Genomic DNA, 27,992 nt, shown 5'->3' on the forward strand with positions numbered 1-27,992 from the left:
TGTGTGCCTATGCCACTTCTGACCCTGATACATGGCACCCTATCCCTTTGAGATGAAGATACCTGTGGACATTACACATACATTTAAAGCCAACAGTATTTACAATGCGTTACTGCCCACCAATATGTACAGCTTCTGCTAATATCAGGAATTGTGGTGACGACCTGATCATATCAGTTTGTAGTCATTTTTATTTTATTTGTTCGAGGTAACCGCCACAAGGTTTATCTACGTAATTGAAAGAAGAAAAACATTGATGTACATGCAGAATGTGACGCATTTATGTCATTCAATTATATAACATGACACTAAAACTTGAAGAATGGGGCTCAAATGATATTGTTAAAACGTCCAGCGACGTTAGCGTTGACATATCGGCAACACTGATACAAAGTCTAGCGAAGGCGCTGGCTTTGCTGCTTTGGCTTAGCCTCAATGGTAAATAGTGGTTGCGTTGTGTTCCGTAGTATCTCCTGGCACTTTGTTTGGTAAGTACCATGTGATCCACGAGCGTATTTCCTAAATTTCTTCATACAGCCTCGGCTAGGGCCCCGGGCAATCGAGGAGTTCCGAACTCGGAGGTCATAGGTAGTGTGGTTGCCTAATAGAAAGATAAGCATAACATTTCAGCGGTTCCGGCAAACATCTGAATCGGAAACATATTACGTACCAGTATACTTGACATTTTATGCAGTGTTATGTACCCTATACTGCTGTAAATAATCTGATGCAGCCTCAAAAAGCAGTAATCCACATAACTTCTAGATAAATTATCCAACTTTTAAAAATACTTATTTGCTATTCATTAAAGTTCTTTGTCTGTCTGTCTGTATGTCTGTCTGTGAAATTGTAGCGAAATGCGTGTGTTTGCAAATATTACCGCGGAACATTCCATTACGGTCGCCAAAAAAAAAAACCGTAAACTTGCGGAAATCACTACGGTCTTTGAGATTTAATGCGTGTTTCTCAATTGAAATAACAATGCATAATCTAAAGAATCGTCCTCAAATTAAATCATCACCTTCTCAGAGGTTCATGGCGTCTTTCTGAATAGAAATCACTCTGTATATAAGCTAAAAAATTATCCATGGATGAAGGCTTATTCTTAGTTATGCTTGAAACTAGTAGCAATTCTACCTTGTTTGTAAGTTTTCATATAGACACGAGCCTTACACAGGCCAATACAAAGTTAACAAAAACCAAATGTCTGGATACTTTTTTGAGCTACATATTGTATGGATCTAATGATACTAAAGTGGTCGCACGAAACTCACTCCACAATAAACGGCGAAAGCCTCAGCTTTGCAATGAAGAAAATCTTGTGGTTTGTATGCGCATGATAACTTGGAATGAGTAAGCTATCTGATCTTTCAGAAAATTGGGCCTAGACGCTTGTAAATGTGCTACTCTTTTTTTTTCCTATGTGGAACATGTAGCCTCTAATTCTACGTGAAAACTGTAGTTGTTGTACTTCTTTACTATATGTAATGTCGCGTTAGTTCAGAAATATGGAAAAATAATTCCCTTTGAAAACATATATATATATATATATATATATATATATATATATATATATTGTTACGGGGTCTTCACTGTCTTGTGACAATATAAATATATATATATATATAAACGCAGCTGAAATGTTACCTTATCACTAATGAGTTTTTGCAGTATTATACTATGCAGGTGTTACGAGCACCATATTGACTAGTGACCACCAGGTAAGGCCGCTATTCGTCATAAATACTGCTCACTTCTACGGTATACAGTTCTCAATATCTTTCAGGACTGTATATGACATAATAAGCTGACGAATGTTGTACGTAGGACAACCATTTGAGATCAGAAGCGTTCGCCTCAGTGATCATTAAAACATATAAAAGAAATCAAACTGCCGGCATGGCAGCTAATTATTTCCGTATTGCAGTAAACATGAACGTGCTGATGAGACAGATTAGATATATATTCTCGCAATTATGTTATTTTGTGTATAACTTTTTGCAACACAGTGAGTTCCTTGCCATATCTATCTTATTTCTGCATTCAATATCGCGGAAACTAGAAGTTATTATGAAAGGGTGATTCTTGCTTACGTTTGTGTGAAACCGAGTACATTCACTCAATTATTAAGATAACAATAAATGTATATGCGCAATTGAAAATACGTTCATCCTCGGCATATTCGCGGGCGATCTACTTCCTGCGATTATCATTGAATATTTTGTTGTAGCAGAAATAAAAATTGATAATGCTACAAAAGTAGTCTGTAAAAATTGTTGCTTCTTCCAATATCCTCGTTGCAGCGTATTGGCGTGGAAAACAAGACTTGGAAAATCAAAGCAGCGCATTAGAACTCACCGTGAAGCATGGTCCTTATCTTAATCACTGCACATCTTAGCTTTCTACTCATATACAATATATCTTCCGTCTGATTGTACGGGGCACCTGAAATAGAAGAAGAAAATATGTTTAAGTGCAGGTTATTGTCGATGAGGAAACTTGCAGTGTTTTTTAATGTACTGAAATGAACGCAACTTGTGATTTTTGGAGTGTAGCACGACTATCTATTTTGTCGTATCACTGCGTAAGTTGTGTCTGTCACAGACACAATGACGGGGAGGTACAAAAAAATTGTAGCAGTAAACGTTGAGTAGGATGCGATTTCTACTAACCATGTCCCCTTCCATTGAGGAAAAACTGCGGAAGAAAAGCCGGAAGTCTTTGCGAATAAGAACAGTGGAAGATGGTAAAGAATATGCAAGCAGGTGACCAAATAGCGCAGCCAGCGCCTCAGTGGGAACCGTTAATGATTAAGAAAGAATGATAAGAAGGTACCTTCGGACGCTGGGTATAGCACATCACCAAACCTTGAATAATATATTTTGCGCGCTTTTTTACATTCAAGTAACCGTGGAGAACCAGTAAATGCACAGGGTGTGTGCTCACACAAGATCATCATGCAGTATATGGTAATATCTGCAAGATTGAAACATATTCTTAACACGAACAACGTATTAGAAATTTACATTACACTTGTAAAATTACTGAAGGCAAAACGCCCACGAGAGGCACATGCCTTGTGGAGCAATGACACTTAAGTAAAAAATACCACGGTATCCCTTAGACTTTGCGGAATGTAACTATCCTGGAAAATTTCTATGCCATTGCCACTGTTTGGTAGATTTTACCGCAATAGCAGACTGCCCTTGTCACTGCAATCGCAGCGCCTCTGTCACCGTGAGCTGTGATAGAATGCTGTTGCTCATTGCCAACATAATATCATCTTGTCAAAATAGCCGACTCGGCTGTCTAAAGGAAGCACCACAGTCCCGAAACGTACCAAATGAGATAACTACCTCTTGGAGTTGGGCCACAGCATTTAGTGTTGCTGATGACGCCGAGTAATCTAGACAATGCACGAGGATTTCCCCGCATAATAACTTCATTGCTTTGGTTCTAAGATACAGTGCACAGAGCTTCTTTTAGCTACCGAGGCACCTATATCTCTTTGATTCGAAACTGATGAATTTATTTAACTTTATTTATTTATCTGTATACTCGACGGGCTTACAATGAAACATTACACAGTAGAGGGGCTAATAGATACAGATAACTACACAAAAAATAAATAAATAAACACTAAGAATACTAAGCAGATAACAATGCATGTTAGAATGTAAAAATAACGTTAAGTTAGAGCGACACAATAAGCAAATATTGGTAACAAAAATATTTATACATAGAAGAACAGAAAGTTTGGGTAATACAGATGAAATATAAATGCATGGTATATAGGGCAAGTCAAAGTTAAACGGTAAGCACGTAATGGTAGAAAATAAAGCATAATACAAAACATGCTCTTTGTAGATTAGGTAGCTAGTAAAATGGAAATAACCTATAAACAGCTCTGGTCAGGAGAAAACAGAATTCCTTCGCCGTACATTCATATCAGGTATACTAGATAACGTTAGCAATTGCTTTACGGAAGTAATCGGTGTTAGTTATACAGACAAGTGGACCAGGTAGGTGATTCCATTCCTGGCATGATTTTGGAAGAAACGAATTACCATAAAACGCAAATACCATGAACTCCACAAAGATCACGAAGCGTGGGAGCCTGCAGTTAAAGTAATGTCAGCTGTATTGTGCCTGCTCTTGCATCGACAAATAAGCGTGAAAATGAAACCATGGATTTGCAAGGATTGTGAAGGTAATTGAGAAGTTGCAGGCAGGACTGGTGATTACTTCCTATTTGGAAGGCACAAAATTAACATGTTCAAATGTTATCAAGCAGCCTGTTAAGAAAGTTCGCTGAGATAATAATGTAACGGAAACAATTATGCACAAAATAAACCGCAGTGGAGTCACATTAGCAGGCACCTAAACCAGAAGGCTGGTGTAGACATAAAATTCCTAAGTGCAGATAATTAGCAACAAGGAATTTGTTTTGTTTAAGAAAAAATCAGTAGCCCCTCCCCTGTCGAGGAAATGGGGGTAAGCGAAGCTTGTCATGTGTTTCGTCGGTGTTCCTCCTAACGAATTGCGCTGACGAGTACCACGTTGTGCTCGAACCACAACCGGTCACCCGCACTGCCGCAGGATCCGAAGTTCCAGCTGAGAAACTCGCGTTGAAACCTGGCCGTCGCACCGGGCAAGTTGCCGCTAGCATTGCCGAGGCGTGCACCAACGTTGTCGGGTTCCTGTAGTGGAAAGCCGACGTTGACGTTTGGCCACAACATCGCGCTCCCGCAACTCGGGTTCGGCAGCTCTTCACTGACGTTTGGTCTAAAGATCGCGCTACCTCAACTCGGAGTCCGCGACTCTTCGCTGACATTTCGCCTTGGCTTTGGAAGCCCTCAGTCTAGAATCGGCACGTCGACCACGAGCCCTTTCCCGAGCGCGTTCATTCTGGATGGATTTCAATGAAGTTGCTTCAAAATTAAATTTGTCCGTTACGTAAGACAATCAAAGGCTCATACACCCTGAAAGGGCAGCTGAAGCATTTAAAAAAAGTGAGCTTGCAGCGAATTGTTATTGTTGTTTATCGCCTCAATATGAAAATCAGTTTAACAGGCCAGAAGTCTCCGCTAGTCGCTTTAATTTAGCAAAAACAAGCTGCAGCGTCTGCGGGAGACGCCGCAGGTTGTTTACCAGGCTATGATGGCGAAGACGATCATGACGTCTTTTTAGGTATCGGGGAGCAGTGTGATTCGAATAGAGCGCTCACGTGAGCCCTGTATTGACGTCATCCTCGCAACCGGTCTTTCGCCGCTGCGCTCGGCGCGCAAAGGGGGCGGAGCTTCAACGAAAATTCAAACCGCGATTGCGGCGCTGCTACGTGCATAATCAAGGAAATAATTGCAGGAGTTTATTTATACTCTGTCAGCCTTCCACACCCCAGTAAATATTCCAATTCTGAAACGTCTTCAGCTTCCCTTGAAGCAATGGCTCATAGCCCCGTAAACACGGCCACCCCGTTACGACGACAGAAGAGAAGTGAAGATCTACTCTAGAATGATTAGCGGCAATGAAGCCAGCTGTGGAAGCAGACGACAACGACGGACGCAGGAGCAGAGTCACGAGCGCGTGCCACGCACGAGCAACCTGTGCAGCTCTTAGGTGGCTTTTTTTAGCGTTACATCGCCGGAGGCTAACGTATACAAGCTTCGCTTGAAAATAAATCATTTCCTATTTTCGAAAAAATCAGAGCCCTTCCATTGTCAAGAAAATGGTAAGCGAAGCTTGTAGCAAGATGACACGTTCAGGCGTTCCGCTTCGTTTGCCCGCAACACCGGGTCCGTGGCTCTTCGCGGACGTTTCCCCTGGGTGGTGGTGGTAGTGGTGGCGGTGTCACACCAAAAAGTGGGCCAATCCTGGTAATAGCGCAGAAAGGGTCCAAGCTCAATGGCACATACCCCTGTGGGCTAGGGGTCCTGCAACGCGCCCCTGAACTACCCTTGTCACACGTGGGACCCAACGCGACAAAATCAGCAGCCCTTCCCCTGTCGAGAAAGTAGGGGTAAGCGAAGCTTGTCGTCCGATTCTAGTGTGCCGATTCTAGCGTGAGGGCTTCCGAAGCCCACGCGAAACGTAAGCGAAGAGCCGCCGACCCTGAGTTTAGAGAAAACGAAGCGGAACATCTGCGACAGCGTCGTCTTGCCACAAGCTTCGCTTAACCCCCCCCCCATTCTCGACAGGGGAAGGGCTCTGAATTTTTTTTACCCCAGTCAGAATGCGGCTGCCGTAGTAGGGATTTAACCGCCATCTCGAGCAATGACATAGCCACAAATTTACCAAGGTGGGGGCAAGAGTGTTGATCTGACTTGCGACCGCTTCCGTAGTGCCGCCCGTAGTGTCGCCTTCCGTAGTAACGCAGTAGTGTCGTCTACGGTGCTTTATTGAGGCTTTGCGTGTGCACGCCATGCGTGAGTTGTCCACTTGGTTAACTTGAATAGTGGTCATTTTTCAGAAATAGCAGAAACTACCGTACCGTACCTTGAACTTAAAGTTATCCAGTTTGTCCTCAACCACCGTTGTGTCTAGTGGTAGCGTTCCTTTGTTTTCTCACGTCGCCTTTTCCCTCTACCGCCATCCACCCATGCATGGAAACTGCGAGCAAAAAGTGGAAAGGCTGTCATTGACTCGGTTCCTCAATGCTTCGGTTCTACCCATTCTCTGCCTCCTCTCGCTACCTCATCTCTACCATTCTATCTACCTCCCCTCTGGACTGTTGCACGTTGGTACAATGGTAAGCGCGGCGGCTTCTGCACTGCTTTTTCAGGGGTCACAGATAATTACAGCATTCGAGAGGTTATTGTGGCGACACTCATGGATCTCCTGGAGGCATTGTGCACATGTGTCACTATGAAAATTTTCTCAGGCGCGGACGCCCACGACGACAGTGTCGCCGACACCGGATTGTCTGCGACGCGGGGCCCTTAACGCTATCGCGTTAAAAGGATACCGCTTCTCTTGAACCTGCTTCGGTCTTACGTCGTTTTAAACTTGGAGGTAGGTTAGTAAGCCACGTTCAATTGCTACCATGGGCGTCGACAGGATTTTGTGCCGGGGGGGGGGGGGGGGGGGGGGGGTTGCGGCGTTGCTTCGCGGCGAGGGGTAAGGGCGCTGGTGTGGCGTGGAGGGGGGGGGGGGGGGCAAGGGCCCCTTTTGCACCCCCCTGCCGATATCAATGGTTGCAACATCAGCAAAGATCATACCGCTCCAGAAGAGGTACAATGTGCTTGAGGTAACACCAAAAAAATACTGTGGTCATAACCTTTAACAACAAAGAGCCAAATAAATTTCCTGTCTTTAAAAAACAGCATTTTCTGAAATCTTATGGCACGAGGCGTGTACACTTTTTAGGGTAACAATAAAATTATATGAAGGAACACAACGTTGCTTTTGGAGGGCATTTCCGTAGGCTAATTCGATGAGAATAAGTACCTTAGCCAGCACCGCCTGCAAAACCAAAAGTGTCAATCTCAGACACACGCCTTCTTGTAGCCTTTTTTCGACACATTCAAACCATCTTATAGCGCTATGCAGGACGATGTAGATGTATATTCTTGGGATATACTGGCACGTATATACTGGCACGCAAGAAACAGGTAGGTCGAAATAAAACGTCTAATAGAGTGCCGAGTTTTATACTGGCTAAGTTAGAATCGTAAGTTAGAGAATAAAACCTCTATAATTTTGTAGTTATAGAAATTCCACCTCAACCACAAAAACAAAGCAATTCAAATTATACTTGGGTCAAAGAAAAGGAGGCTTGAAATTTTATATTCAGAGTTTAAATCTCATGGAACCCTAAAGAACGTCTTGAATGGCAGCGCCAACCTTCCCGTCGCTATGCCCAAGTGTAGAGGCACCCAAACGTATTTCGGAACTGTTAAATCTAATCCAAGAAGGCGGAGTGGTGTTTCTAGGGTTCGTTTTCTTAGACTTATAAATCTCCGAGAAGAAACTACAAACGTTTTATGGTCCCATCTTTTCCACATGTATCACAAATCGGTGAGGGTACCAGACCAGTTTTGTGTAAATAGAAATTTGAAGAAAGTATTCTACAGTGGAGCCTACTAATAGCTACTTCAATTTTTTTGATTGACATTGATTACTTTTCTAGGGTTTCAATAAGCGTTTAATTAATTAATGAATGTTTAATTGACCAATGATTTAAAAATTCGCAACGCATGAGGTTCATTAGGTGCTGTTAGTGAAGTACGCAAGGACAAAGAATGAGTTACAACTATTACACAATCTATTTAGGTACGTAATTTACGAAGTGCCAGTATTACCGCAAAAAATCTGCATAAATGATTGGTAAAATGTCTGGAAGCCGCAGGGAAAATGACCAGTCGAGAATAGGACTCAATATACCAATAGCACATTTTTCTTTGCTCTGCGTGGCATCAGCCGCTATGACCACACTTATTTGTGATTTTGATCTTGTGTACAACCCCATGCTTTCGTCTTCGCAGTTTGATAGAAACACCAACGGCAGTTGATAGATACGCAACGAATCGCAAGCGCAATATCCAAATTTTGCATGGACTAAGAGTGGTTTCAAGAGTGTGTGCCTAACGCGCATTTCAGTGAATGAAGCGTGACATGTGGTTACTGTATCCTTGTCCACAGTTCGGTGCCACAAAGCCTAGTGTATAAAATGACCTGCAGACAGCGACAAATGCTAGAATGTCTATTGCTTTGGACGGCGGGCTTCCACTTCAACATTTTGATTTGTTGTATTCACTATTCACAGTTGTCTGCATAAGGTTAGAGGTTTGGTGTTGACCAAATTGTCTGGGCTGCAGAAATTGCTCACTGTTTATTGCGTGCGGACTCACTGTGCTAATGCCGGATAATATATTAAACTAGCCTCCATTGCTGACCAGTGCCGACTCTTAAACATACACTAGGAAGAAAACTTAGGAGCTCATGACTTCATTGGATGCAGTGCTTGGCAGTATCGAAGATATATGTTTCTTCGATATTATCTTAGCTACTTTTCCATATCTTCTATTTGTATCATAGTACGTCTGGCAAGACGTGTATCAGTATCTGTATTTTAGATACATGAAAGAATGTATCATGTATATTAAGATACAAGGTACTGCTTTCGCAAGATCACCGTGCGAAACTATAACCGTTTGCTGAACTCCGCTTCTCAAGCTGATACTGCTGCCACTAAGGCACCTGAATAAAACTAAAGGTCGACACATTTTTTTCCTTTGTATTTCCGCCAGAGCCCTCCAGTGGAGGCAAGTGATGAGGTGTGTGCATGGAACAGAGTCACGTGGGGGCACTAGCGCCGTCTCGACAAGAACAAGCGCGCGTACATCTGCGTGCAGCCCACCTTTTAGTTTCTTGATTCTTTGTTTTTACGGCAAAGGTAAAACTCCGCAGCGGTATTTGCGCCATCGTCCAGAGGCTTCTTATTGACGTTCTTGCAATTGACCCTTTTCGCGGAGCAGTTTGTTTTAGAGAAACTAGATGGCGCTCACGGCGGCGCGCCATACCTCTCCTCTGCGACCGCGTTCGAATACGAAACCACTACTGCTTCTACCTTGCTTCTGTGCGATCAGCTGTCGGAAATGCAACTGAGTTTTCGCTAACATACTGTGCTCCAATCATGCTAGATTGCATCATGTGGATTGAAGACGTGTGCAGTAGTTGGCTGCAAAAATAGTGACTGGCATGTTGAGCAATAGAATGAATTTTTGTGGCCAAGTTTGCGGACCGCTGATGCCACTGTCGGAACGTGTTACCGGCAATTCGTGATGTACGGCTTTCCTCGAGGGTACAGAAATTTGCTCATCCGCCAGCCTTGTATCGCTAACCTTCAAAGAAAAGGCTTCATCCCCAGAACGTCGGCAAGAGTGAGTACCACTCCTAAAAGAATGACAAAGGGAGTAGCGCCGCCTCCTGTCATAGTAAGTTTCGCGCACGTTATCTATACACATCTGTCCCAAATGGCAGGAAAACTTACGCCCACTCTATCGCCGACGTATCAAGAATAAGTGAATGGGCGCACACTTCAATATATGCGCACTGTATACGCACAATAAATGACGGACTACAGCGATGGCACACGAATGGTCGAAGCTGAATGTTTCGTGATGGTCCACAAGAGTAAGCGAGTTACTAGGTGTAATATATATTTGCTACAAGGTATTACAATGTACAAAATAGCTACGTTTCGAGCCTTGTGCACAGCAAGGACAAATCTGACGGAATTGAGCGCACCCATGACCGATTAGGCAGAGAATTATCAGATAGTGACCACACCGAGTAACTTTACTGAGTCAGAAACGTGAAAAGCCGCTGCTTCAAAATATTTGCCCAAATAAAGTACGAAGACCAAAACACCATAATCTCCTTTCAATTCATGAGCGGAATGTTTGGATAGCTTGGAATGCATGTTTAGACCCGGGTTAGAACAAGCACTATATACGCTGCTTGCGCCGTTTGGACATAGCTTAATCAGCTCCGAAAGCGCTTTTGCTAGTTTTCTGAAGCTGTGTCGTCCACCTAGTCACCGTCTACGATATCTCCGAAAACAGAGGTTTTCTAAGCCACGCCGGCGTCATACACTTCCATTGTAAACAAGGAGGCAACGGAGGCAGTTGAGGCAAGCAATGGACGCGTCACCACGTGATCAAACATGGCAGCGCCCACGGGATCGCCGCGAAAAGGGTGACCTGCTTGCTGCTCGGCAAGTAGAGCAGTGACTCCCATCAATTACAAAAGCGACAAGAAAAAACTACTCACAGCGCAACGTATTAGGAGCTTTCATGTTAAGCAGCTAAAGCAACCCCAATAACTTGCTTCGGAATGAAAAGAGTATACTTCGAGCAAGAAAGGCAACATTTTGAGATGCTAACGGATATTAGTTTCAAATGAAGCACAGTTTGTCGTAGTTAAGAAATTTACAATCAAGCATTTTTGTGCATACGCGTTTGCTGCTACATTATATAGATGTATAATAAGAAGTTTGCGAATGTGTCGAACTACCTTAAGATACAAATGGAAAGCATCGTATTGGATACAATAACGGCGGTAGTATCTTGTACCTGTACCTCAAATAAGTGTTGGCCGAGTATCTTATGTCGTATCATGATACAATTGCAAAGTGTCTTTTCCAGCCCTGCCTGGATGAATGTATTGGTTTGTATTTAATTGATAAGCAGATCAGAGCCCACAGATTGGCGCTGTCGCAAACTGTGCAGTGCAATTTCTAAGTCACATAAATGAAAGCTGCTTCTCTGTTCTCCTCAAATGGTGAGAGAAGAGTAATGAAGGTGAGAGAGGAGTCATGAAGCTAGATCCTGCAGCGAAGTTGACGTGGGCATAGGTGACCACCTTATCTGCTAGCCAGAGGAGAATCTTAGCCCCATGGCAAAAACTTCAAAATGGCTGTGAAGGTGGCAATTCCCAGATTGCATACTGAATACGCCCTACACTATCGAAAACACAACAGGAATAACGTTCCAGAGTATTGTGCCCATTGGTCTGTTCTGACTATTTCATTCACCGGTGCACATAATTCATGGTAAGTGTTGATTGCTTTTTGACGTAAACCGTCTTCAAGATTGGTCGGCGTGGTGGAGGGGGCGGTTTCGCTTGCAACAACCGTATGTTCTTAAAACATTATCGCTTATATCTTCTCGACTGTAATACCAACGCTCCTTACTTTGGTACCGTTCTGTAGATGCAAAAAGTTTTGGCTTGGTCGTACATGGGTCGCGTGCATAGAGTTGGTTGTCGCGCCACGGATGAAGCAATCGGAGCTAGATTGGCCCCTCACTCGGCGTCGACAGCGGCTTCGGTCAGCAGTAGATTTGTAGAGCTGAGCGGGAGTGGTCGCATTCGAAATAGCTCACTCAGCCATAGTAGGTATAATTCCTCAAACCTTTGCCGATAATGAGTAATAATGCATATAAGTGCGCAATTTTGAGCTGACATTTCATGCTGGTTCGACTACGGCACCTCCACATTCGACTCATCAGTCCAGACATGGCATGAGTAGACCGAAATCAAAACAAATTGATGCCAATTTCCACCTACTAATATTGACCATGTCGACTCCAATACGAATCGCGAGCGACCGCAATACCAAGCCTAAACCATCAGACATGCACCATGTGTATAATAAGTGAAACATGTTTGGATTCTAATGCGCGAGCAAATGTGATGCCCGTTAAGTTGATATCGTTCTATGGAGGCAAGAAGCAATTACTCACTCACGCATGGCCGCGTGCGCAGTTGACGCTGTTGTTGTGACGCGTATGACGCGATTGGGACTAAATTTAGCTACGCGCACGGCGTTCAGACAGGCGTAGTTCGGCAGTACAGTGTGTTTATCCATGTGAGCAGCAGTGGTGCTGTTTGATCGAGACCGCAATACCATATTAGGTATCTTTCACCAAACTAGAACTGGTGCTTATCAGTACCTACAAGGTCTTCAAGAGCGCTATTTATTGCAGCTATCTCAAGCTTACTCGGATATGGCACCTTTGCATCCGGCGCGTAGGGCCCGGAATCGGCGTGGAGAAACTCAGGCAGCAAGGCACAGGGATATGCAACCTCCGTGACTACGGTGAAACGTGTACGTAGGAATGTGCAACCACAGGAGAGTGAGGCAAGCGAAGGAGCCCAAATCATCTACGTGGGTGTCGGGATCATACACGTGGGCGGCACAAGCCAATCAGGGGTGCCACCAGTAGGGGTGTCATTTCTTGAATTTAGTACCCAAAGGCCACTACGAGTAGGCAGCGAGCGCGATTGCAAAATTAGGACACAATGTTCTCCCTAGCCTTAACACAAGTTAGGCATGCGGGCTTTCTAATGATAGAATATGTGTAACTTGTGTACTTGGGGCGCTATAACGTAAAATGATTCCAAACTCTTTTGATTCAAAGTTCTGCAATCAGCCTCCACGATTGGTCAAAACATTTTCCGGCCACTCCCAACTTCACCTTTCTGTCACTCGACGTCACGAAAATCGCGATAGCTCCCCATCTGATATAACGTGTACACACTGATTATGCATAATTAAATCACACAAAAGAAAAATAATCATTCCTGATTCGACGACTTTTCACCATTAGCCCTCTGCTATTGGTCCAATGTTTTCTGGCTACGCCCACTTCGCCTGTGGGTCACGTGACCTCACAAAACCACGAGAACTCACCAAGTCAAAGCGACGTGTACGCGAAAAAAAATGCATTAGTATGCCGAACAAAACTGAAAATTTTTCTGAATAGCCACAGACTGCCCCGTTCCGAAAGGAATAAAAGATGGGTGCCCGCCGATCGCTCAGGCCCTCGCTACTCGCGCTATACCGGTGAGCATGTATTTATTTGCGCATGATAAACCTTTCTGCGTGGCAGTAAAACGTTACCGAGCCCTTTCGGCATGCATGCGACATCGTTCTGCCAACTCTTCCTTGCTGAGGATCCGTTTTAGCGGCATTCTTATCCTTCCGTTGCACGCCACCGCGATTTTTGACCAGCCACCACAAGCTAAGTAAGGCGAAGCGGACCAATCGGAGAAGCCGGCTCCACCCTCTTCATGCGGTTATCTATTTTCACTCTGCTGGCTCGGCTCCATCGAAACCCTCTCCACTGGAGCGTGCTCCTCGCCTCTTGTCAGCCAATTAGATAAGAAAAACCGCTGAGTGTAGACGATGTTATTGGTTTTGAAAACGAACAAAGGTGACCTCCTATATACGAGGAGAGTGTTTGATTGGGTTGTTCAGACAACGCTGTGGGTCACCGCCCGGTGCTTGCGTCGGTGATTACGTAAATTTGACGTCAGGAGTTTGGAATCAAAACAGTTTGGAATCATTTTACGTTATAGCGGCCTTGGTTACGTTTTTTTTTTCACAGTGCACATGCACCCTCAGCAAACCGCACAGGGCGTTTCACGCACCCCCTGCGGTTGCGTCTTTCATAAAGCCTGGACATTTCTTTCTTGTAAATAAACGCTTTCCTTCTTAAGGCACACAACAACCATTCTTCAACAATAAATAATAATGGTAAATCACCATACTTATGTTAAGCTTCAATACTGTTCAGGTAATTTCGAACGCTGGTTTCCACTTTCTTCTGACAGAGGATGAAATATCCCTGCAAGAGTCATGAATGACCTCTTGTACATGTTGTTGCGGGAAACTTGGATAAATAGCGAGAACAAAAGCAATGGTTGCAAATATTTGGAAGAGGTCGCTCCTCATTCCATTTAGAGCTGCCCACAAAGGTATCGTAAGTTAGTGAAACTGCTGAAACGTGGAGGCCCAAATCACCATTTCTCACACAGATGTCCTCTACATTGAAGCTTCTCCTCTTGAAGAAGACTTTGTTTATGAGGGCGATGTGCATTGCGTGCATCTTGTCTCCGGGCAAATCCATAAATGAGGACATGGCACAATCCACGTATTCTGCCAATAGCTGACGTAAGTCGATGCTACAGTTTAGTGTATGCTTCCTATTCTACTCTTTACAGCAGTAGCCTTCACAAAAAAGTGTAAAGTTCACTAACTGGCCCGTAAAGGTGCCTGACCTCACACCAATTCAGTACTATGAAGCAGGCGTTTCTAAAGGTTGCAGTGTACTTGATAAGTTAAGAGCTATTGCCGAATATTCAGGCAAGCCTTGAAAAAGGAGACTATTGCGACTAGAAAGTAAAGCAAAAATACGCATGAGGTAAGGCAAACAGGGATCTTCCAGCCATTTGACAATAAAAGGCACTCAGGTACAGGAAGACATGCGCTATGGCAATACAGAATTTGTTAAGAAAAGGAAGGTTGAAAAAACATGGTCACACGAACGAGAGCTAATGACTCCGTGGGTCTTCTATTAATCTATTGCACGTCCGTAATTTTTTTGCTATGAATATCTACCAACACTTGCCAGATTTATCTCAATGAAGTTTATTCTGAGTACTCAAAGAAGGAAGCAGAAAGCACGGAGAGCATGGAGCTTGAAGTCAAGCTAGCAATGTGACATCGCAGGGCAATAAAAACACAAAGAATACTTCTCGGGACTATTTGCTCTGGGTTGCGCTTCTCGATGCTTCCGGATAGCGTCGGCACTAGAAGGCGTAAGCGCATTTGAATGCGAAAAAAAGTCCATAAGCTATTAGGAATTAGGAGCACATTTTAGAATGGCTTAGGCAAGCCATTACCGACTTTAGAATAATTTTTATTTTAACTGAGAGTCAGAGTATGGGTCCTAATTCCAGACTTTTAACCATTCCTCCCAAGAGCTCATAGCTTATACCAACATAAACAAAGATGAAGCTGCTAATTTCTGAAGCAAAACAAATTCCGTCACACCATTACAAGGCGCCAATGTGTAACGTTACTGCTTATCCCTAGCCGTTGGGTGACGCTGAAACAATGATTATTCGGGTTTTACTGCTGCGGAAAATGGCCTAACTGGTATTTCCCTACGCGATGTGTTCGAGAGATGACATTACATTCCCGTAATGACTCGTCGGCCTTAGAAGTGGCTGATACTCGAACTCCTGCTTTGCCACTGGTAGGCACCGTGAACAAATCATTATTTGAAGAAGATTTCGTACATAGGTGTGCAGGTATCTTTACTGACTGCATCAAGTTATGCAGTGAATCAGGTGCACAAATTTAGTAAAACGTGTTTAAGCGTTGTTCGAAACGCGTATTTCGCGCTCTTTCACCATACTTGGCCCTTGTGCCACAACACCCCAAATTCAACATTGGATGCAAATAGAGAATACTGCTTTTCCAGATACCTGGAGGATGAATGATCATGTGGTCCACGTGCTTTAGATCAAAGGTTCCTCGTAGTTCACCGGATATCCTGTGGAGAAAAAAAAAACACTATATATACAGCACTAAAATTCTAATGTGAATTTCGATAATACTTTGTACTGTTTTCGTAATATGATCGAATCAAGCGAACGGAAGTTTTGTTTATATTCTGCATTCGTTCCACTTCACACTGCCGTCCGGGATGTCCGGTGGTGTTATATGTCCATATTGGTTCTGGCGTCGACAGAAACTGAAACAGGCAGCAAAATGTCCATGTGAGCTCGCAAATTATAGATATTCCGCTTCTAAAATTCTAACTGCTTAATATTACGACGTTTAATTGCCCTATGTGACCCTATGGAGCCTCAAGGTAGCGCTCTTAGAGGGAACGTTCAGTGTTATTGCAAATGCAATAGGCAACTCACTCTTGCGAATCCGCCAAGTTTACGTCCTTGATAGCGATGATGCACCCGGGGCTGTATAAATTGAAGATAAAACAACTTGTTGGCTTCTCACATGCATGCAAAATAAACCTCAGCAGGAACTTTTCAATTGGACATCAAACCGCATTTGTTTGGTTTACACCTCGCACTCCATGCCTGCTATCATTCCATAGTCAGTGACCACGCATAGATGGAAAATTAAGTGCTCCTAGAAGGGGAGATTTATAAACGCGTAATCATCGTAATTGTGTCAACTTCCTTTCAATATTTATTGTACACCTGCACTCACCTTTGTTCTGCCAAGGCATTTAACTGCCACGACGCTCCTTACCATATTCGGGAAGCTTTTACTGCGTGAGGTGACAGTATACAGTACCCATGCCCGCGAAGAGATCGGTCGTTCACTTTCCCTGAATATCTCGGTGTGAGCGTCCACACATAAATTGCGTTGCTTTCAGAGAGGAGGAAATTCGTACAGAAAATCCTACCACGGTCACTCATTTAACCAACACGTTTTTGTTTGGAGCTTTCTTACCACAAGTGTACTTTCTGTTAGCGCGTTTCTGCATGGCTGGAGCATGCCGATTGTTGCTGAACAACTAGGCACTTTGAGTTTTTGAGGGTTCTTTTTCAAGGGAATTAGTATTTCTTATATTGCACCGCACTTGATGTTCTGCCATCCTGGTATTGCTCTTCCCTTCCCTTGGCCCCCATTCTGTTACTAATGGAGCACAGGTTACCTGCCATACGCATAACATGACCTCCCAAGCTTCATTTTTTCCCTCTTAATGTCAACTATACTATCGGATATCCCCGTTTGCTCTCTGATCCACACCGCTCTCTTCCTGTCTTTTAACGTTAGACCTAACACTTTTCGTTCAATTGCTGTGTGCACGGTCCGTAAATTGTTCTCGTGCTTCTTTGTAAAACTCCCAATTTCTGGCCCAACTGTTAGCCAAAGTAGAATACAATGAATGGACACTTTTCTCGTTGATGACAGTGGCAAGCTCCCAGTGAGGATTTGATAATGCCTTGGGTATGTACTCCAAGCAATATTTATTCTTGTGTAAATTTTCGTCTACCAAAATTGGCATAGTATGACAAGAGTGTATGACCACCATAACTGATAGATCATGACATAACTGTCTGTTATGTACGTCATGACACAGCCGCCTACGTCTTGGCGCTCTCATGGGCGTTTCGTTAACTTGGTAAATACTAAAACTATTGAAATGGGTGATGGTATAAGTTATAGTCATGAACATGACTCAGCAAACATGACAATGACTCAGTGAAAGAAGAATAATATTCAAAAAACACGAAAATGGATTCGGACGTTAGTACTAAGTGAAGGAAAACACAAAAGGATGGTAGTAGAACCAACATTTAAGACCATGACTCAGAAAAAATGACAATGACTCAGCTAAAAAAGATTAACACTCAAAAACCAGTGGAACAGGTTAGGGTGTGCTACTAAGTGAAAGAAAAGGCTAAAGGGCGATGGTCGAGGTCAGTCATGAGCATGACCAAGGCTTTCGCCTTAAGGTCTCTTAGGCGTAGCTAAAGGGACTCCTGAGGGCTCATGACATGAATGCCATGACATGTGTGTCATGTATGTCCTGAAACAGCCGCCTACGTCTTGGTGCTGGAGATCTAATCGTCGTTACGTTAACTGCGTAGGCTCCCGGCACACTGCTTCGCATAACATCCATACCCACAGGGCATGGGATCTGCCGGTTTTTAGATGCGAAGCAGCTTATGGTCGAGGCTGTCACTCCCTCCCTCCCTCCATCCATCCACCCATCCATCCTACTGCGCATGCACATCCTCCTTCCCCTCCTCTCCTCTCCTTATCTCATCTCCTCTCTGCATTCATGCGCATCCTCCTCTCCCTCCTCTCCTCTCCTTGTTTGATCTCCTCTCCTCTCGGCATTCCTCCTCTCCTCTCCGACGCTCCTCTGCTCTCCGGATTGCGCAATGATGGCAACACCTGCGGCTCCGCGCGCTATAATGCGAAGCAGCTTAGGTTATAGACTGTTTTTTCGTGGGCGCCGCCATTGCGTAGCCAGTGGCGCCGTCTATGGGCGGTTGGCATGCTGGCTTGGGCGAACGCCCGTGTTGTATGCTGTGGTATACGCTCGGCGGCAGTTTCTGGTGGATTTTTTCGCACTCGCACGGTCTATTTAGTATGAAATGGCGTCTTCTACGTGGGGAATGGTCCTGTGAGGCGTAGTGGAGGAATTTAAGTCTGAAGTAATCAAGCGCATGGAGTGTTAGGGCGGACGGAGCACCCAACGCGAGCTGTGCGCGTTTGTTTCAGCCTACAATCAGCCTCAGATAACAGTTAGGTATTCCTGAAAATTCGTTTCAGGAATGTTACCTTACTGCAGCATTCTCAGCACTGTAATTCTAAGCTCTGGTTTAGCTGCAACGAGTAGTTACGAAACATTTGACGATCCTAACAGCGTGGGTACCGTTGTGCTGGAGAATAAGTCGGGCTGTTTACTTGACAAGCGTTCAAGTTGTTATGTGTAGATACACTGGGCGACTGCCTTGTTTGCTGGGCAAGGTTTCCGCCTACAAATGAAATACTTTGGTTAATAATAACCGCATACCGTACAGTGTGAATCACACTTTTCGAGTGGTCGAACGACCAGCTGCAGACTGTGTGAGCACCCGAGGCAGTACTAAATGCTGTGTTATAGATCTATTTGTTCTATATAGCGTATGGTCAAAGTGGTCCAAGCATGCATGCGGTACGACCATGCGGAGTCTTATTGCGTCGTTATCCCGTGTTCTGTCTTACTTTGCCGCAAAAGGAGGACATCTGAAGTCTTTTTTTTTTTCAGTCTCCTAAGTTCAGTCATTTACGACCCATTCACCCACGTTACGGAAATTGTGTACTTACAAATAGCTGTTGGATTCTCTTTATGCGATCCCCTTTGTATATTGTCCCTTACAGTGCAAAAAAGGCAATGCCGATCTAAGCACGAAGCAATTGTGTGTATCATGTTGGCTTGCCAACCGCAGCGCTCGCTGTGTTCGGCCTCTTGCCGGAGGCTAACGTAGACATTGATTTGAAGTCTACTAGACTTAAAATGCATGAGAAGGATTCCGGTGGCTGATGCAAATGTTCTACAACAACTCTTCGTCGAGTGAAAACCCATAAATCCAACATAGATCACAACACATACACACACCGCGGCTGATGATGCGCGTCGCATTTTTGCACATGCAAGAGAAATTTCCAGATACTGTAGCTACTGCTGCACCTAAAGGCTACACAGTGGTTGTTCGACGACCTCGTAAAAAACTGACACCCCGTAAATTGCACTCGGGACTAGCTAAAACACCTCCGAATCGCTCCGCAGCGCGCGATCGGCAACACATTCAAGCCACGCCGCGCCGGCTCGCACAAGCCAGAGAGGAGGAAAGGCTCGTCGCGCGCCCTTTCCTCCTCGCCCGATGAAAAGGTCTATAGGCGCGACGGTAGGCGCCCCAGAGGCACCGGCAACAGTCACCAACGCCGCACGCATTTTGAGCGAACGCGGGCAAAACGCCGATGGTGTCGACAACAGTTCTGCGCGTTGCTGGTGCTGCTGCATGTCCACGTTTCTACAGCTGATAAAACTACCTTGAGTCGACCCCATGGCTGCTTCGCATACTACTCAGGGTTCCCCTACGGGAAAATGGTGTAATTTTTTCTATTGAAGCGCTTTCGGAAATCCTTCTTCCCATGCACAATTCAGCAATGAAAATGTCTGCCTGAATTTATTACCTGCAGTAATGTTTCTGGAGGTGAAGATGCCCTATTTGGGCACCTTCGGTACCCCTCCTGCTTGGACATTGCCGCTGTCCGCAATATCGCTAAATAAATAAACAAAAATAGGCAACTAATACAGTGCGATCGCCCCAGGAGACCCACAATGTCGAAGTGAACGTGTCGACACTGCACCAATTACAGGAATAATACGGGCCTGAAACTTGCGTCACCGGCACGTGATGCACGAGTGATTATATTGGCGAACAAAACGGTAGATACCTATAATTGTTGCTTGCGCAGTTTGGTGTTGGTCGTTGTGGTGATGTTGCAGCAGGCGGGGTTAGCGTGGCATACATTTCCGGCAATTTATCTTCCTGGTTAAGTAGTTTGTTCATACTGGTTATAATGTGTTATGAAGCGAACCAAAAGTAACCGATATGAGTAATGTTTTTTCCCGTCATCATATTTTCGTTTTGGTTTGCGGTACGACTCAACATGATTGCCGTAGCCAATTCACTACATGTACCATTCAGCAATGAAGTGAGAACGGCCAATATCCCTGGGGGAGTAATCGAAACGGTGCAAGCACATTGGAATAACATGGACATGACACTGACGAAAGCTACTAATTTACTACCAAGTGATGGAGCTAAACGGAGCCTGAAGCTAGGCGCAACCCCGCTATAGGGACAACGTGCTGTGCGCCACTCTGCTACGAGATACCAGCCGCCGTGAACGCCTGTGGTATATAGTCGGGTACAGCTTTAGAAATCAGCGGCCTTTGCATCTCAAAGGTGGACGCACAAGCGCCTCCACAAATGGGCATGCACTTCAGACTGACGTCATGAGCCGGACGGCCGGTGGCCCCGCCGACGCAGAACATGGCCCCGACGCTTCGACATGCTCCGAGCCGCGTTAGCTGCGTGCATCTGCCCTTCGCCAGAGTGCATTCCCAAATTGTTTGTGGTAATCTATCGTGTGTAAAATATTATGGCGAGCTTACGACGTACAATTTGTGCCGCTTGCGTTTGTTCTGAAGCCGTGGTCCGGCGAAGAAAGCTTGCAGCGCACACCGGTTACGCTGCGCTGCGCTACGTCTGAATCCTGCAGTGACACACCGCTGCAAACAAACATCCTGCGTGTTAGTTCTATGGCGCTTTGTTTTGTTTCATAGTGAAGTCATGACGAAGAGAGTTTGCCAAAGTCTCGTACCAACTGGGAAGGGCGCGGGTGTGTTCGTGTACTGTGTCGCTGTGTTTCTCGTCGAACGTGGGGAAGTGATGGAGCAAACCCATCCTCAGGATAAATGAGAAAAGCGTACGCCGATAAAACAAACCTACGAGTGTCTCAACAAAAGAGATTTGCGAAAGCCACCTCCAACACAAAGATTCGTTGCCGCCAGCTCAGCGCGCAAACGATCGTTGGCAGCAGTGTGATAAGATAGCCGAGCGTCAAGCAGCGTCGATTGAACCTTGTGTAGCACGGTCGATTGATTTTTGTCCAGCAATGCTAACGATCAGTGACTAACACGCGCTGCTTCAGCGAATGTCATTGAATTAGTAACAGTGGGGCGTTTGGTAGCAGTGTCTTTTCCTTAATGTCAGCCTCAGTACTAATATAAAATTATTATTGCTAAACGGGAGCCCTTACAAGGGACCTTGGCATAAATTCGCGTCGTTGTGTGGCTTAGTACTCTTTGTTCACTGCATGCGCCAGCTGTAGAATGTTAGTTAAGTTGGATTTATTGGCGCAAAAGCGGCTACGGCTATGCTGCGCCAGACACAGGGTGATAAGCTGTAGAATGTCTGCTGGGACACAAACACGCATAAGCTGTGCTTCCAGCACTCGACATGCTTTGCCACAACACAGCTCTGAGCTGCGTTTCAGTTCTCGTGATCTGCTGCTACAAAAAATGACTATGACAGTGAAGGCAACGGGGCGAATGTAGAGAAAAAAAGAAGAAAAAAACTTACGACAAGGTAGGCACAGCAGCTTGTGAATTGACTCCTATTTCCTCTAGCCACGTCTGTGTGTAAATATGTGTGCGTGTATCCCTGCGTGTTTGTCTATATTTGTTATATTTTAGATCATAGTTATCGCGCCTGCGTTGGTGTGCATGTGTGTGAGTATGTGAGTGCTTCTGTGCGTGTTTTTTTCTTATTTCTGTACTTTTATTTTTGCGTTTTGCCTTATTCAAACCACCAAGTCAGGGATGGCCTCTTCAATCTCATTACAGCCTTTCTCTTCTATACCTTGTCTTCTCATCCTGCGATCTTGCTGCGTTTTCTCCTACTATTCTGCCCATGCTTCCTGTGTTGGTACCCCAATGTGATTGACAAACTTGAACTAAAGGAAGTTGTGTCAGCTATGACAACAGGAAAGTTGGAAGATGCATTATGTTAAAAGCACCACGTGGCTTGCGCAGTAACTTCGCCTCTTACCCCTGTTAATGTGTTTGCACATCAGTGCCTGCGGCAGCTCGCCATAAGTGCCCATTAAAGGTTACCATATCGTGAAACAGCACCTTGCTATGTTGTTGCTTTTTTCATGCTTCCGGTCGTATAAATAGATGGTTCCGCTGACCAGCAGATATGGTAGTACACAATTATAACATTGTGCAGTGCGGTGCCATTTCCTGTCTTGACGCTTTCATCATTAGAAAGGCATTTTTCAGTGAAAGGAGTTCAGCACAGCAGGGCTCTGAGAGCTTTTCCAACTTTCACCATGTATTACTTCACAAATTTCACTGTCGCAATCTGGCCGTCACTTTGCCTACGGCTTGTGCAATGAACAAAGTGCTTCACTAAAACACGTTCGATCTTACTGAGCATATTTCAGGACAGAAAAAAAACGACAAAGAACGATAGCAAAGCTATTCAGGTTAATAATTACGCTTGCATTCGCATTACTTGCCCGATTCCGATAAATAAATAAGACATTGGCCATGATATGACTATGATTTGAAGTGCAGACTGCTAACGTCATGCCCTGACTGCTGCTATTTCTCCACGGGGTCGTCAACCTCTAAAATGGCTGCCCGAATGTGCATTTTTGGCCTCACTAAGCGAATGACGTCTGGTATTTCTTCTCTTATAAGCATTACTTGTCTGAGTCAAATAACCCAAATAAACAATGCAACGACATGAATGTGATTTGGCGTGCAAGCTGGTAACAGTGGTTGTCAATTTTGCGTTGGCTACTGCTTTTTCTCCAATATTGGCTATGGCATGACTGCGATTTGAAGTGCAGATTTGCTAACGGTGCCTCTCAAGCGTGCCCCGACTACTGCTATGTCACCATGGGGCCCGTCAAATTCGACTGGGGCAGCTCGAATGAGCATTGCTGGTCTCACTACGCTAATGACGTTTTCTATTTGTTCTCTTATTTGCATTACTTGTCTGAGCCAGATAACGAAAATAAACAATGCAACCACCCGATTATACTTTGGCGTGCAAGCTGCTAACCATGGCTGTCAATTTCGCGTTGACTACGGCTATTTCACCAAGTTTGGCTGTGGCATGACGGCGATTTCAAGGGCAAACAGCTAACGGTGCCTTCCAAGCATACCCAAACTACTGCTATTTCAACACGGGGCTCCTCAAGCTCAACAAGGCCTGCCCAAATGAGCATTTTGGGCCTTACAAAGTTAATCAGGGTTAACAATTGTGCTTCCATTCAGATTTACCAGCATTTAGGCATATTTCTATGCTAGTTCTTAAAGTGAGCACGATGTGTGTAGTACATTGTTTATAACAATTGAGGTTCTATTAAAAGTTCCAGTAGTAGCCCTAATAAGGACTGTTGATTTGTTAATAAGAAGCCGTTATGCTTAGTCGAGTGGCTCTATGCCAGAAAGCTCGCGGTCGGAGTCACTTTCTTCAGTGTCATCTTCACCCTGTTGGATGACGATGGGTTGAATGTGCTCACTCCCAGACGTGTCAAGTCTGAACTTTACCTCCAGGTGCATCACGTGCTGAATGGTCTTCCTCCAGTCTTCCACCATTACGTACCTAATTTTCTCCCTCAAGGTGTATTCGACCGTGCACAGCTTGACGTCTCTGCTGTCCGCAGTGATGCCATTTCTGATATTGGCCCACACAAGCTCAATGGGATTAAATTTGCAGTGGTTCGGCGTGAGCCTGAGTACAACGCAACCAACCCTTTCAGCTGTGTTGCCTACGATGTAGCTCACAAAGCGTGACTTTACAGATGCCACCAGCACAAGCAGCTGCTTTTTACCATCTTTTCACTGTAGGTGATGTTCTTGCTTTTGAGCCACTCCTGTATTTTTTTTCCGTCTTCCAGGCCGTCGTCGGCAATTTCTCTTTTCGCCGGCTATGGTAACGTGCATTGTCCATAATAAGTATGCTACCAGCTGGTACCTTCTGCAGATCGTCATTGAATCATCCCTCGAAGCGATTGCCGTCCATTTGTTTGTGGTAGCCGCCTGTCATTTGGCCTCCGAATACATCCAACCAGCCGTCGACGAAACCATTCTGATTGCAGATGGGTGCCACCATCTAGCGCTAGCATTTCCCGGAACGTTGTTCCATACCCGTCGACAGGCCATTTGCTTGAGCGTACAGGCGTCCGCACGTCTACACCACGGTGTATGTCCACACGATCGGCCGTGTGTGTCCCGCCGTCACCCATGTCTCATCTAAGAAGATCTTTTGGCCTTCCGTCCGGTATCGCTCCACGTCCCGGAGGTAGCGATTCCGCCAATTGGCGACGTGACGCTGGTCGATAAGCCGCGAGTTGCGGCTGGTTTTTTCGTGTTTTAAGCCGATCTCGGCAAGCAGGCGACGCCCGGTACACCGATTCAGTGATGGAAGATCCATACGCTTCGAGAACTCGTTAGTTACCTTCTCGACCGTCGGTATGTCTTTGCGGCGAAATAAATTGTGCACACAGCACCTCGGCGCGCACAACCTGAAACTGTCAAACTTCGCGCTGCGATATTCTCCGCATTTCGTGGGCACTTTCGCGAGGGCTACGACAGTTTGCCACCCGAAAAATGCGAAGCTTCAACTTCCTCCCTCACCCTAAACACTGTCCTTTCGCTGACACCGAGCATCTCGGCGACAAAAATTGCTCGTGTCCTCCAGGCTGCATCAACGCCCCCTATTACTCCAATACGCGTAGCAGTATAAGATAATGTTGAAATAATCACTGTTCAGAATGTGACCGTGAATTTAATTCAAAACGATGATTGAGGCATTTTTCATCTTCTCGCCCCAGGTTTGTGATGGTTTCGATAAATGCATTGTTTTTAATACCTGGTAAATAGGAACTGATTATTTTGGAGCTTGAAAAACTAATACTAAATGTTCCGCGTACGTGTAAACCAGCGCAAAGTCATGCAGCACAGCTCTTTCTACTTGTGTCCTCTGCAACGAAGCTAAAAATTTAATTGATGGGTTTCAACGTCCCAAAGCATTTTTCTGATTATGAGGCTGGGGTGCCGAAGTGGAGGACTCCGGAATAATGTTGACCCCCGGGGATCTTTAATGTGCACTACAACGCAAGCACATGGGCGTTTTTGCATTTCGCCTCCACCGAGATGCGTCCACCGCCGCCGGGATCTCGTCCACAGCGTGCAACCATGCTATTACCTATATGATTTTCTTTATTTACATTAAAGCAAACATTTCAATTTCCTTTTCGCAGAACGCTGCGCCTGAGAGAAAAACCAGCGGATTAAATCAGCGATTGCACACTATAAATACACGCCCGGCGCCGTCGATCTTGTTACGTAGCAGGTGACGCACAGCACTGTAGAAGGCACGGGGTTATTTTTCACTCGTGATCCGGCATGTGCAGTAGCCATTCCTATCACGAGAGTTAAACCAAACCAGTCATCAACACACATAAATCTTATTTATACCGAGACATGCATGGGCGTTTTAGAAGCAGTAACAATTTTTTTCAGTGGGGCTATTTCTTTAGTCGCGGAGGAAATCGACTGCTGCGCTTCGGTCATCCGGGTGGGGCCTCACTTGAGTTCTTAAGATGTACCCGACTATACATAGCAAAATCCGAGATCTCATTGGCCTTGACTGCCAACTATGAAATCTTTTTTTTTTTTTTGAGCGCAGGCTTACGCTGACTACAACGGTCAACTAAATGCTGCCGTTGAAGAGAAACACTGGCAGTTCTTGCCTTGGCACCAGTTGAAAGCGAATGCAGCGAATAAAATGCTAGGAATTGCTCTCGCGGAGATTTTCATCTAGAAGGATCTGCTGATGGCGGTTTTTATCAGAAAGCAAAGTCCACCCAAGCAACCCGCATTTCTGGTTGCTATAGGGAGTTTCGTAATCTTGAGTGACTACGAAGTCCGACATATTGCCAATTAGAGAGGAATTTGGTACCGGCAGGCTGCCAGTCGTCAGTAGTGGTAGAATCGGTTGGAGGCAGACGGTCAGTCTGATAACCCTTCTAACAAGGCGCCCTTAAAATATTGGCGGTTTAAAACTCAACTGACGTAAGCGTACATAAAAAGAAAATTGGCTTCCAATAACACTGATACATCGGAAATATTTGTAGTGGCAGAAACACTGTCCTCAGCTTGTTATTCTGTTCATTTCATTGTTTGTATACGTGACATTAATAGCAGCATACTATTTTTGACACCACAACTAATGAGCAATGTAGTTCGTTTTGAAAGCTGCAATCAAGTGCGGACGTTTAATATTTCCACAGTGGCAGGCGTGTTTTGCAAAAGCGCAAATGCCTTAGCGCTCGAATTTTTTTCTCAGTGATATGTCATAAACGTAGCAGGATGCTTGAAAAAATCCTCTTTGAATCTACGAATTTAATCTTCGAGAGAAAACCCCTCCGAAAGGTGAGAACATGATTGCTGCTCCTGCTTCAATAAATAGTTTCCAGACCTAATTATTCAGCTTTTGTGATAAATAAAAGGACCTACAGCGTTTCTAGAAGTGAGCGACTCAGTAAAAGCTTAAGTGACCGAAACAATTATGAATATGTATTCAGTTTACTGTGAACCGCAAAATAGAATCGAGAATTAAATCGTTGCGGTACGTAAACAAAATACCGTGTTCTGATGAACCAACATCTCCAAGCTGACATGGTTAGAGAAGTTTTATAGTGAAGGTTAAAGACATTATATCGACGAGCATCGCAATGACGATAGAAGTGAAAGCCACACATAAGGAGTGTTCAACCCAATTTAAAAATTCAAGAGTAGATGAAGAATATCTTACCACAAAAAATATGAAAGGGCTTCTCACGTTGAACCGGAATCTGCCTTCCAGTATAGTTAAAGAAGCGGCGAATAGAAGCAAAGCAAGAGAATTAATTCTCGCCATGCTTCTAGCTGAGAAACTGTCTAGGCAGACAATATCGGGCGCAGCACTTCCAGCAACGGCTGCATAAAAAAAAAAAGGTTTTCATATATTCGAAATGACAGCCGACGTAGGATGTCTATTGTCCAAAGCGGCGCACAGGTGCGTAGCGCAAGACAAGAACGCTGTGCAATTCCTTTTACATATTTCTAGCACGTAAATTTTTTTTATGAAAATGACTTTGCGAACATATTGTTACTGCGTGGTGGAAATAGAATTGACCGTTGCAGAAGGAAAATATTTGTGGCAATGCCTTCTAGAATGATCGTTTGATAATCTGTATATATAATGGCGCTAGCACATAGCGGCATTATGACTCTCGAGGAGCACAGCGGAAGTTGGCCTCAGGCAGCCGGAAGTTGAGGTGTCTCCAAAACCGTGAGAATAATAATAAAAAAAGCATCGAAAAGGAGGTAATGGTTCAAGTTAGGACTTGTATAAGATAGATATGATATAGGAGCATAAGTTTAGTTAAGGACAGGGCCAGTTAACCGTCATACCTATCTCATCATTAGGACGATTAATTATCATCAGCAATGGCTCGAGCGTCGTCGTCTTCTTCCACTACTAGCTCCGTTGCCGCTCATCATTCCAGCGTTGAATTACACTTCTCTTTTGTCATG

General features: G+C 44.7%; 1 protein-coding gene across 9 annotated transcripts in view; it reads right to left on the bottom strand.

Annotated features, from left to right (window-relative positions):
• Window positions 1-265: 265 nt before the first annotated feature.
• The window catches only part of LOC119458298 (uncharacterized), an 86,582-nt gene continuing 58,855 nt past the window's right edge, over window positions 266-27,992 (bottom strand). For 2 of the 9 annotated variants that reach the window (XR_007467952.1, XR_007467950.1), the window contains 5 exons: window positions 16,222-16,272; window positions 15,910-16,046; window positions 15,778-15,845; window positions 2,359-2,445; window positions 266-601 (listed from right to left, as the gene is read on the bottom strand). Coding sequence is in view for 2 of the 9 variants with exons in the window: in XM_037720133.2 (XP_037576061.1) it covers window positions 396-601; window positions 2,359-2,445; window positions 15,778-15,845; window positions 15,910-16,046; window positions 16,222-16,272; window positions 27,229-27,333 (654 nt within the window). In the remaining 7 variants the exon portion in view is untranslated. Of the gene's footprint in view, window positions 602-2,358; window positions 2,446-6,495; window positions 6,610-14,055; window positions 14,133-15,777; window positions 15,846-15,909; window positions 16,047-16,221; window positions 16,273-22,526; window positions 22,657-27,228; window positions 27,393-27,992 lie in introns of those variants that run through there. The other 7 variants (XR_007467951.1, XR_007467954.1, XR_007467953.1 and 4 more) reach the window with 7 other exon arrangements.

The sequence above is a fragment of the Dermacentor silvarum genome, chromosome 7 (assembly GCF_013339745.2).
Source record: "Dermacentor silvarum isolate Dsil-2018 chromosome 7, BIME_Dsil_1.4, whole genome shotgun sequence".
NCBI classification, from domain to species: domain Eukaryota; kingdom Metazoa; phylum Arthropoda; class Arachnida; order Ixodida; family Ixodidae; genus Dermacentor; species Dermacentor silvarum.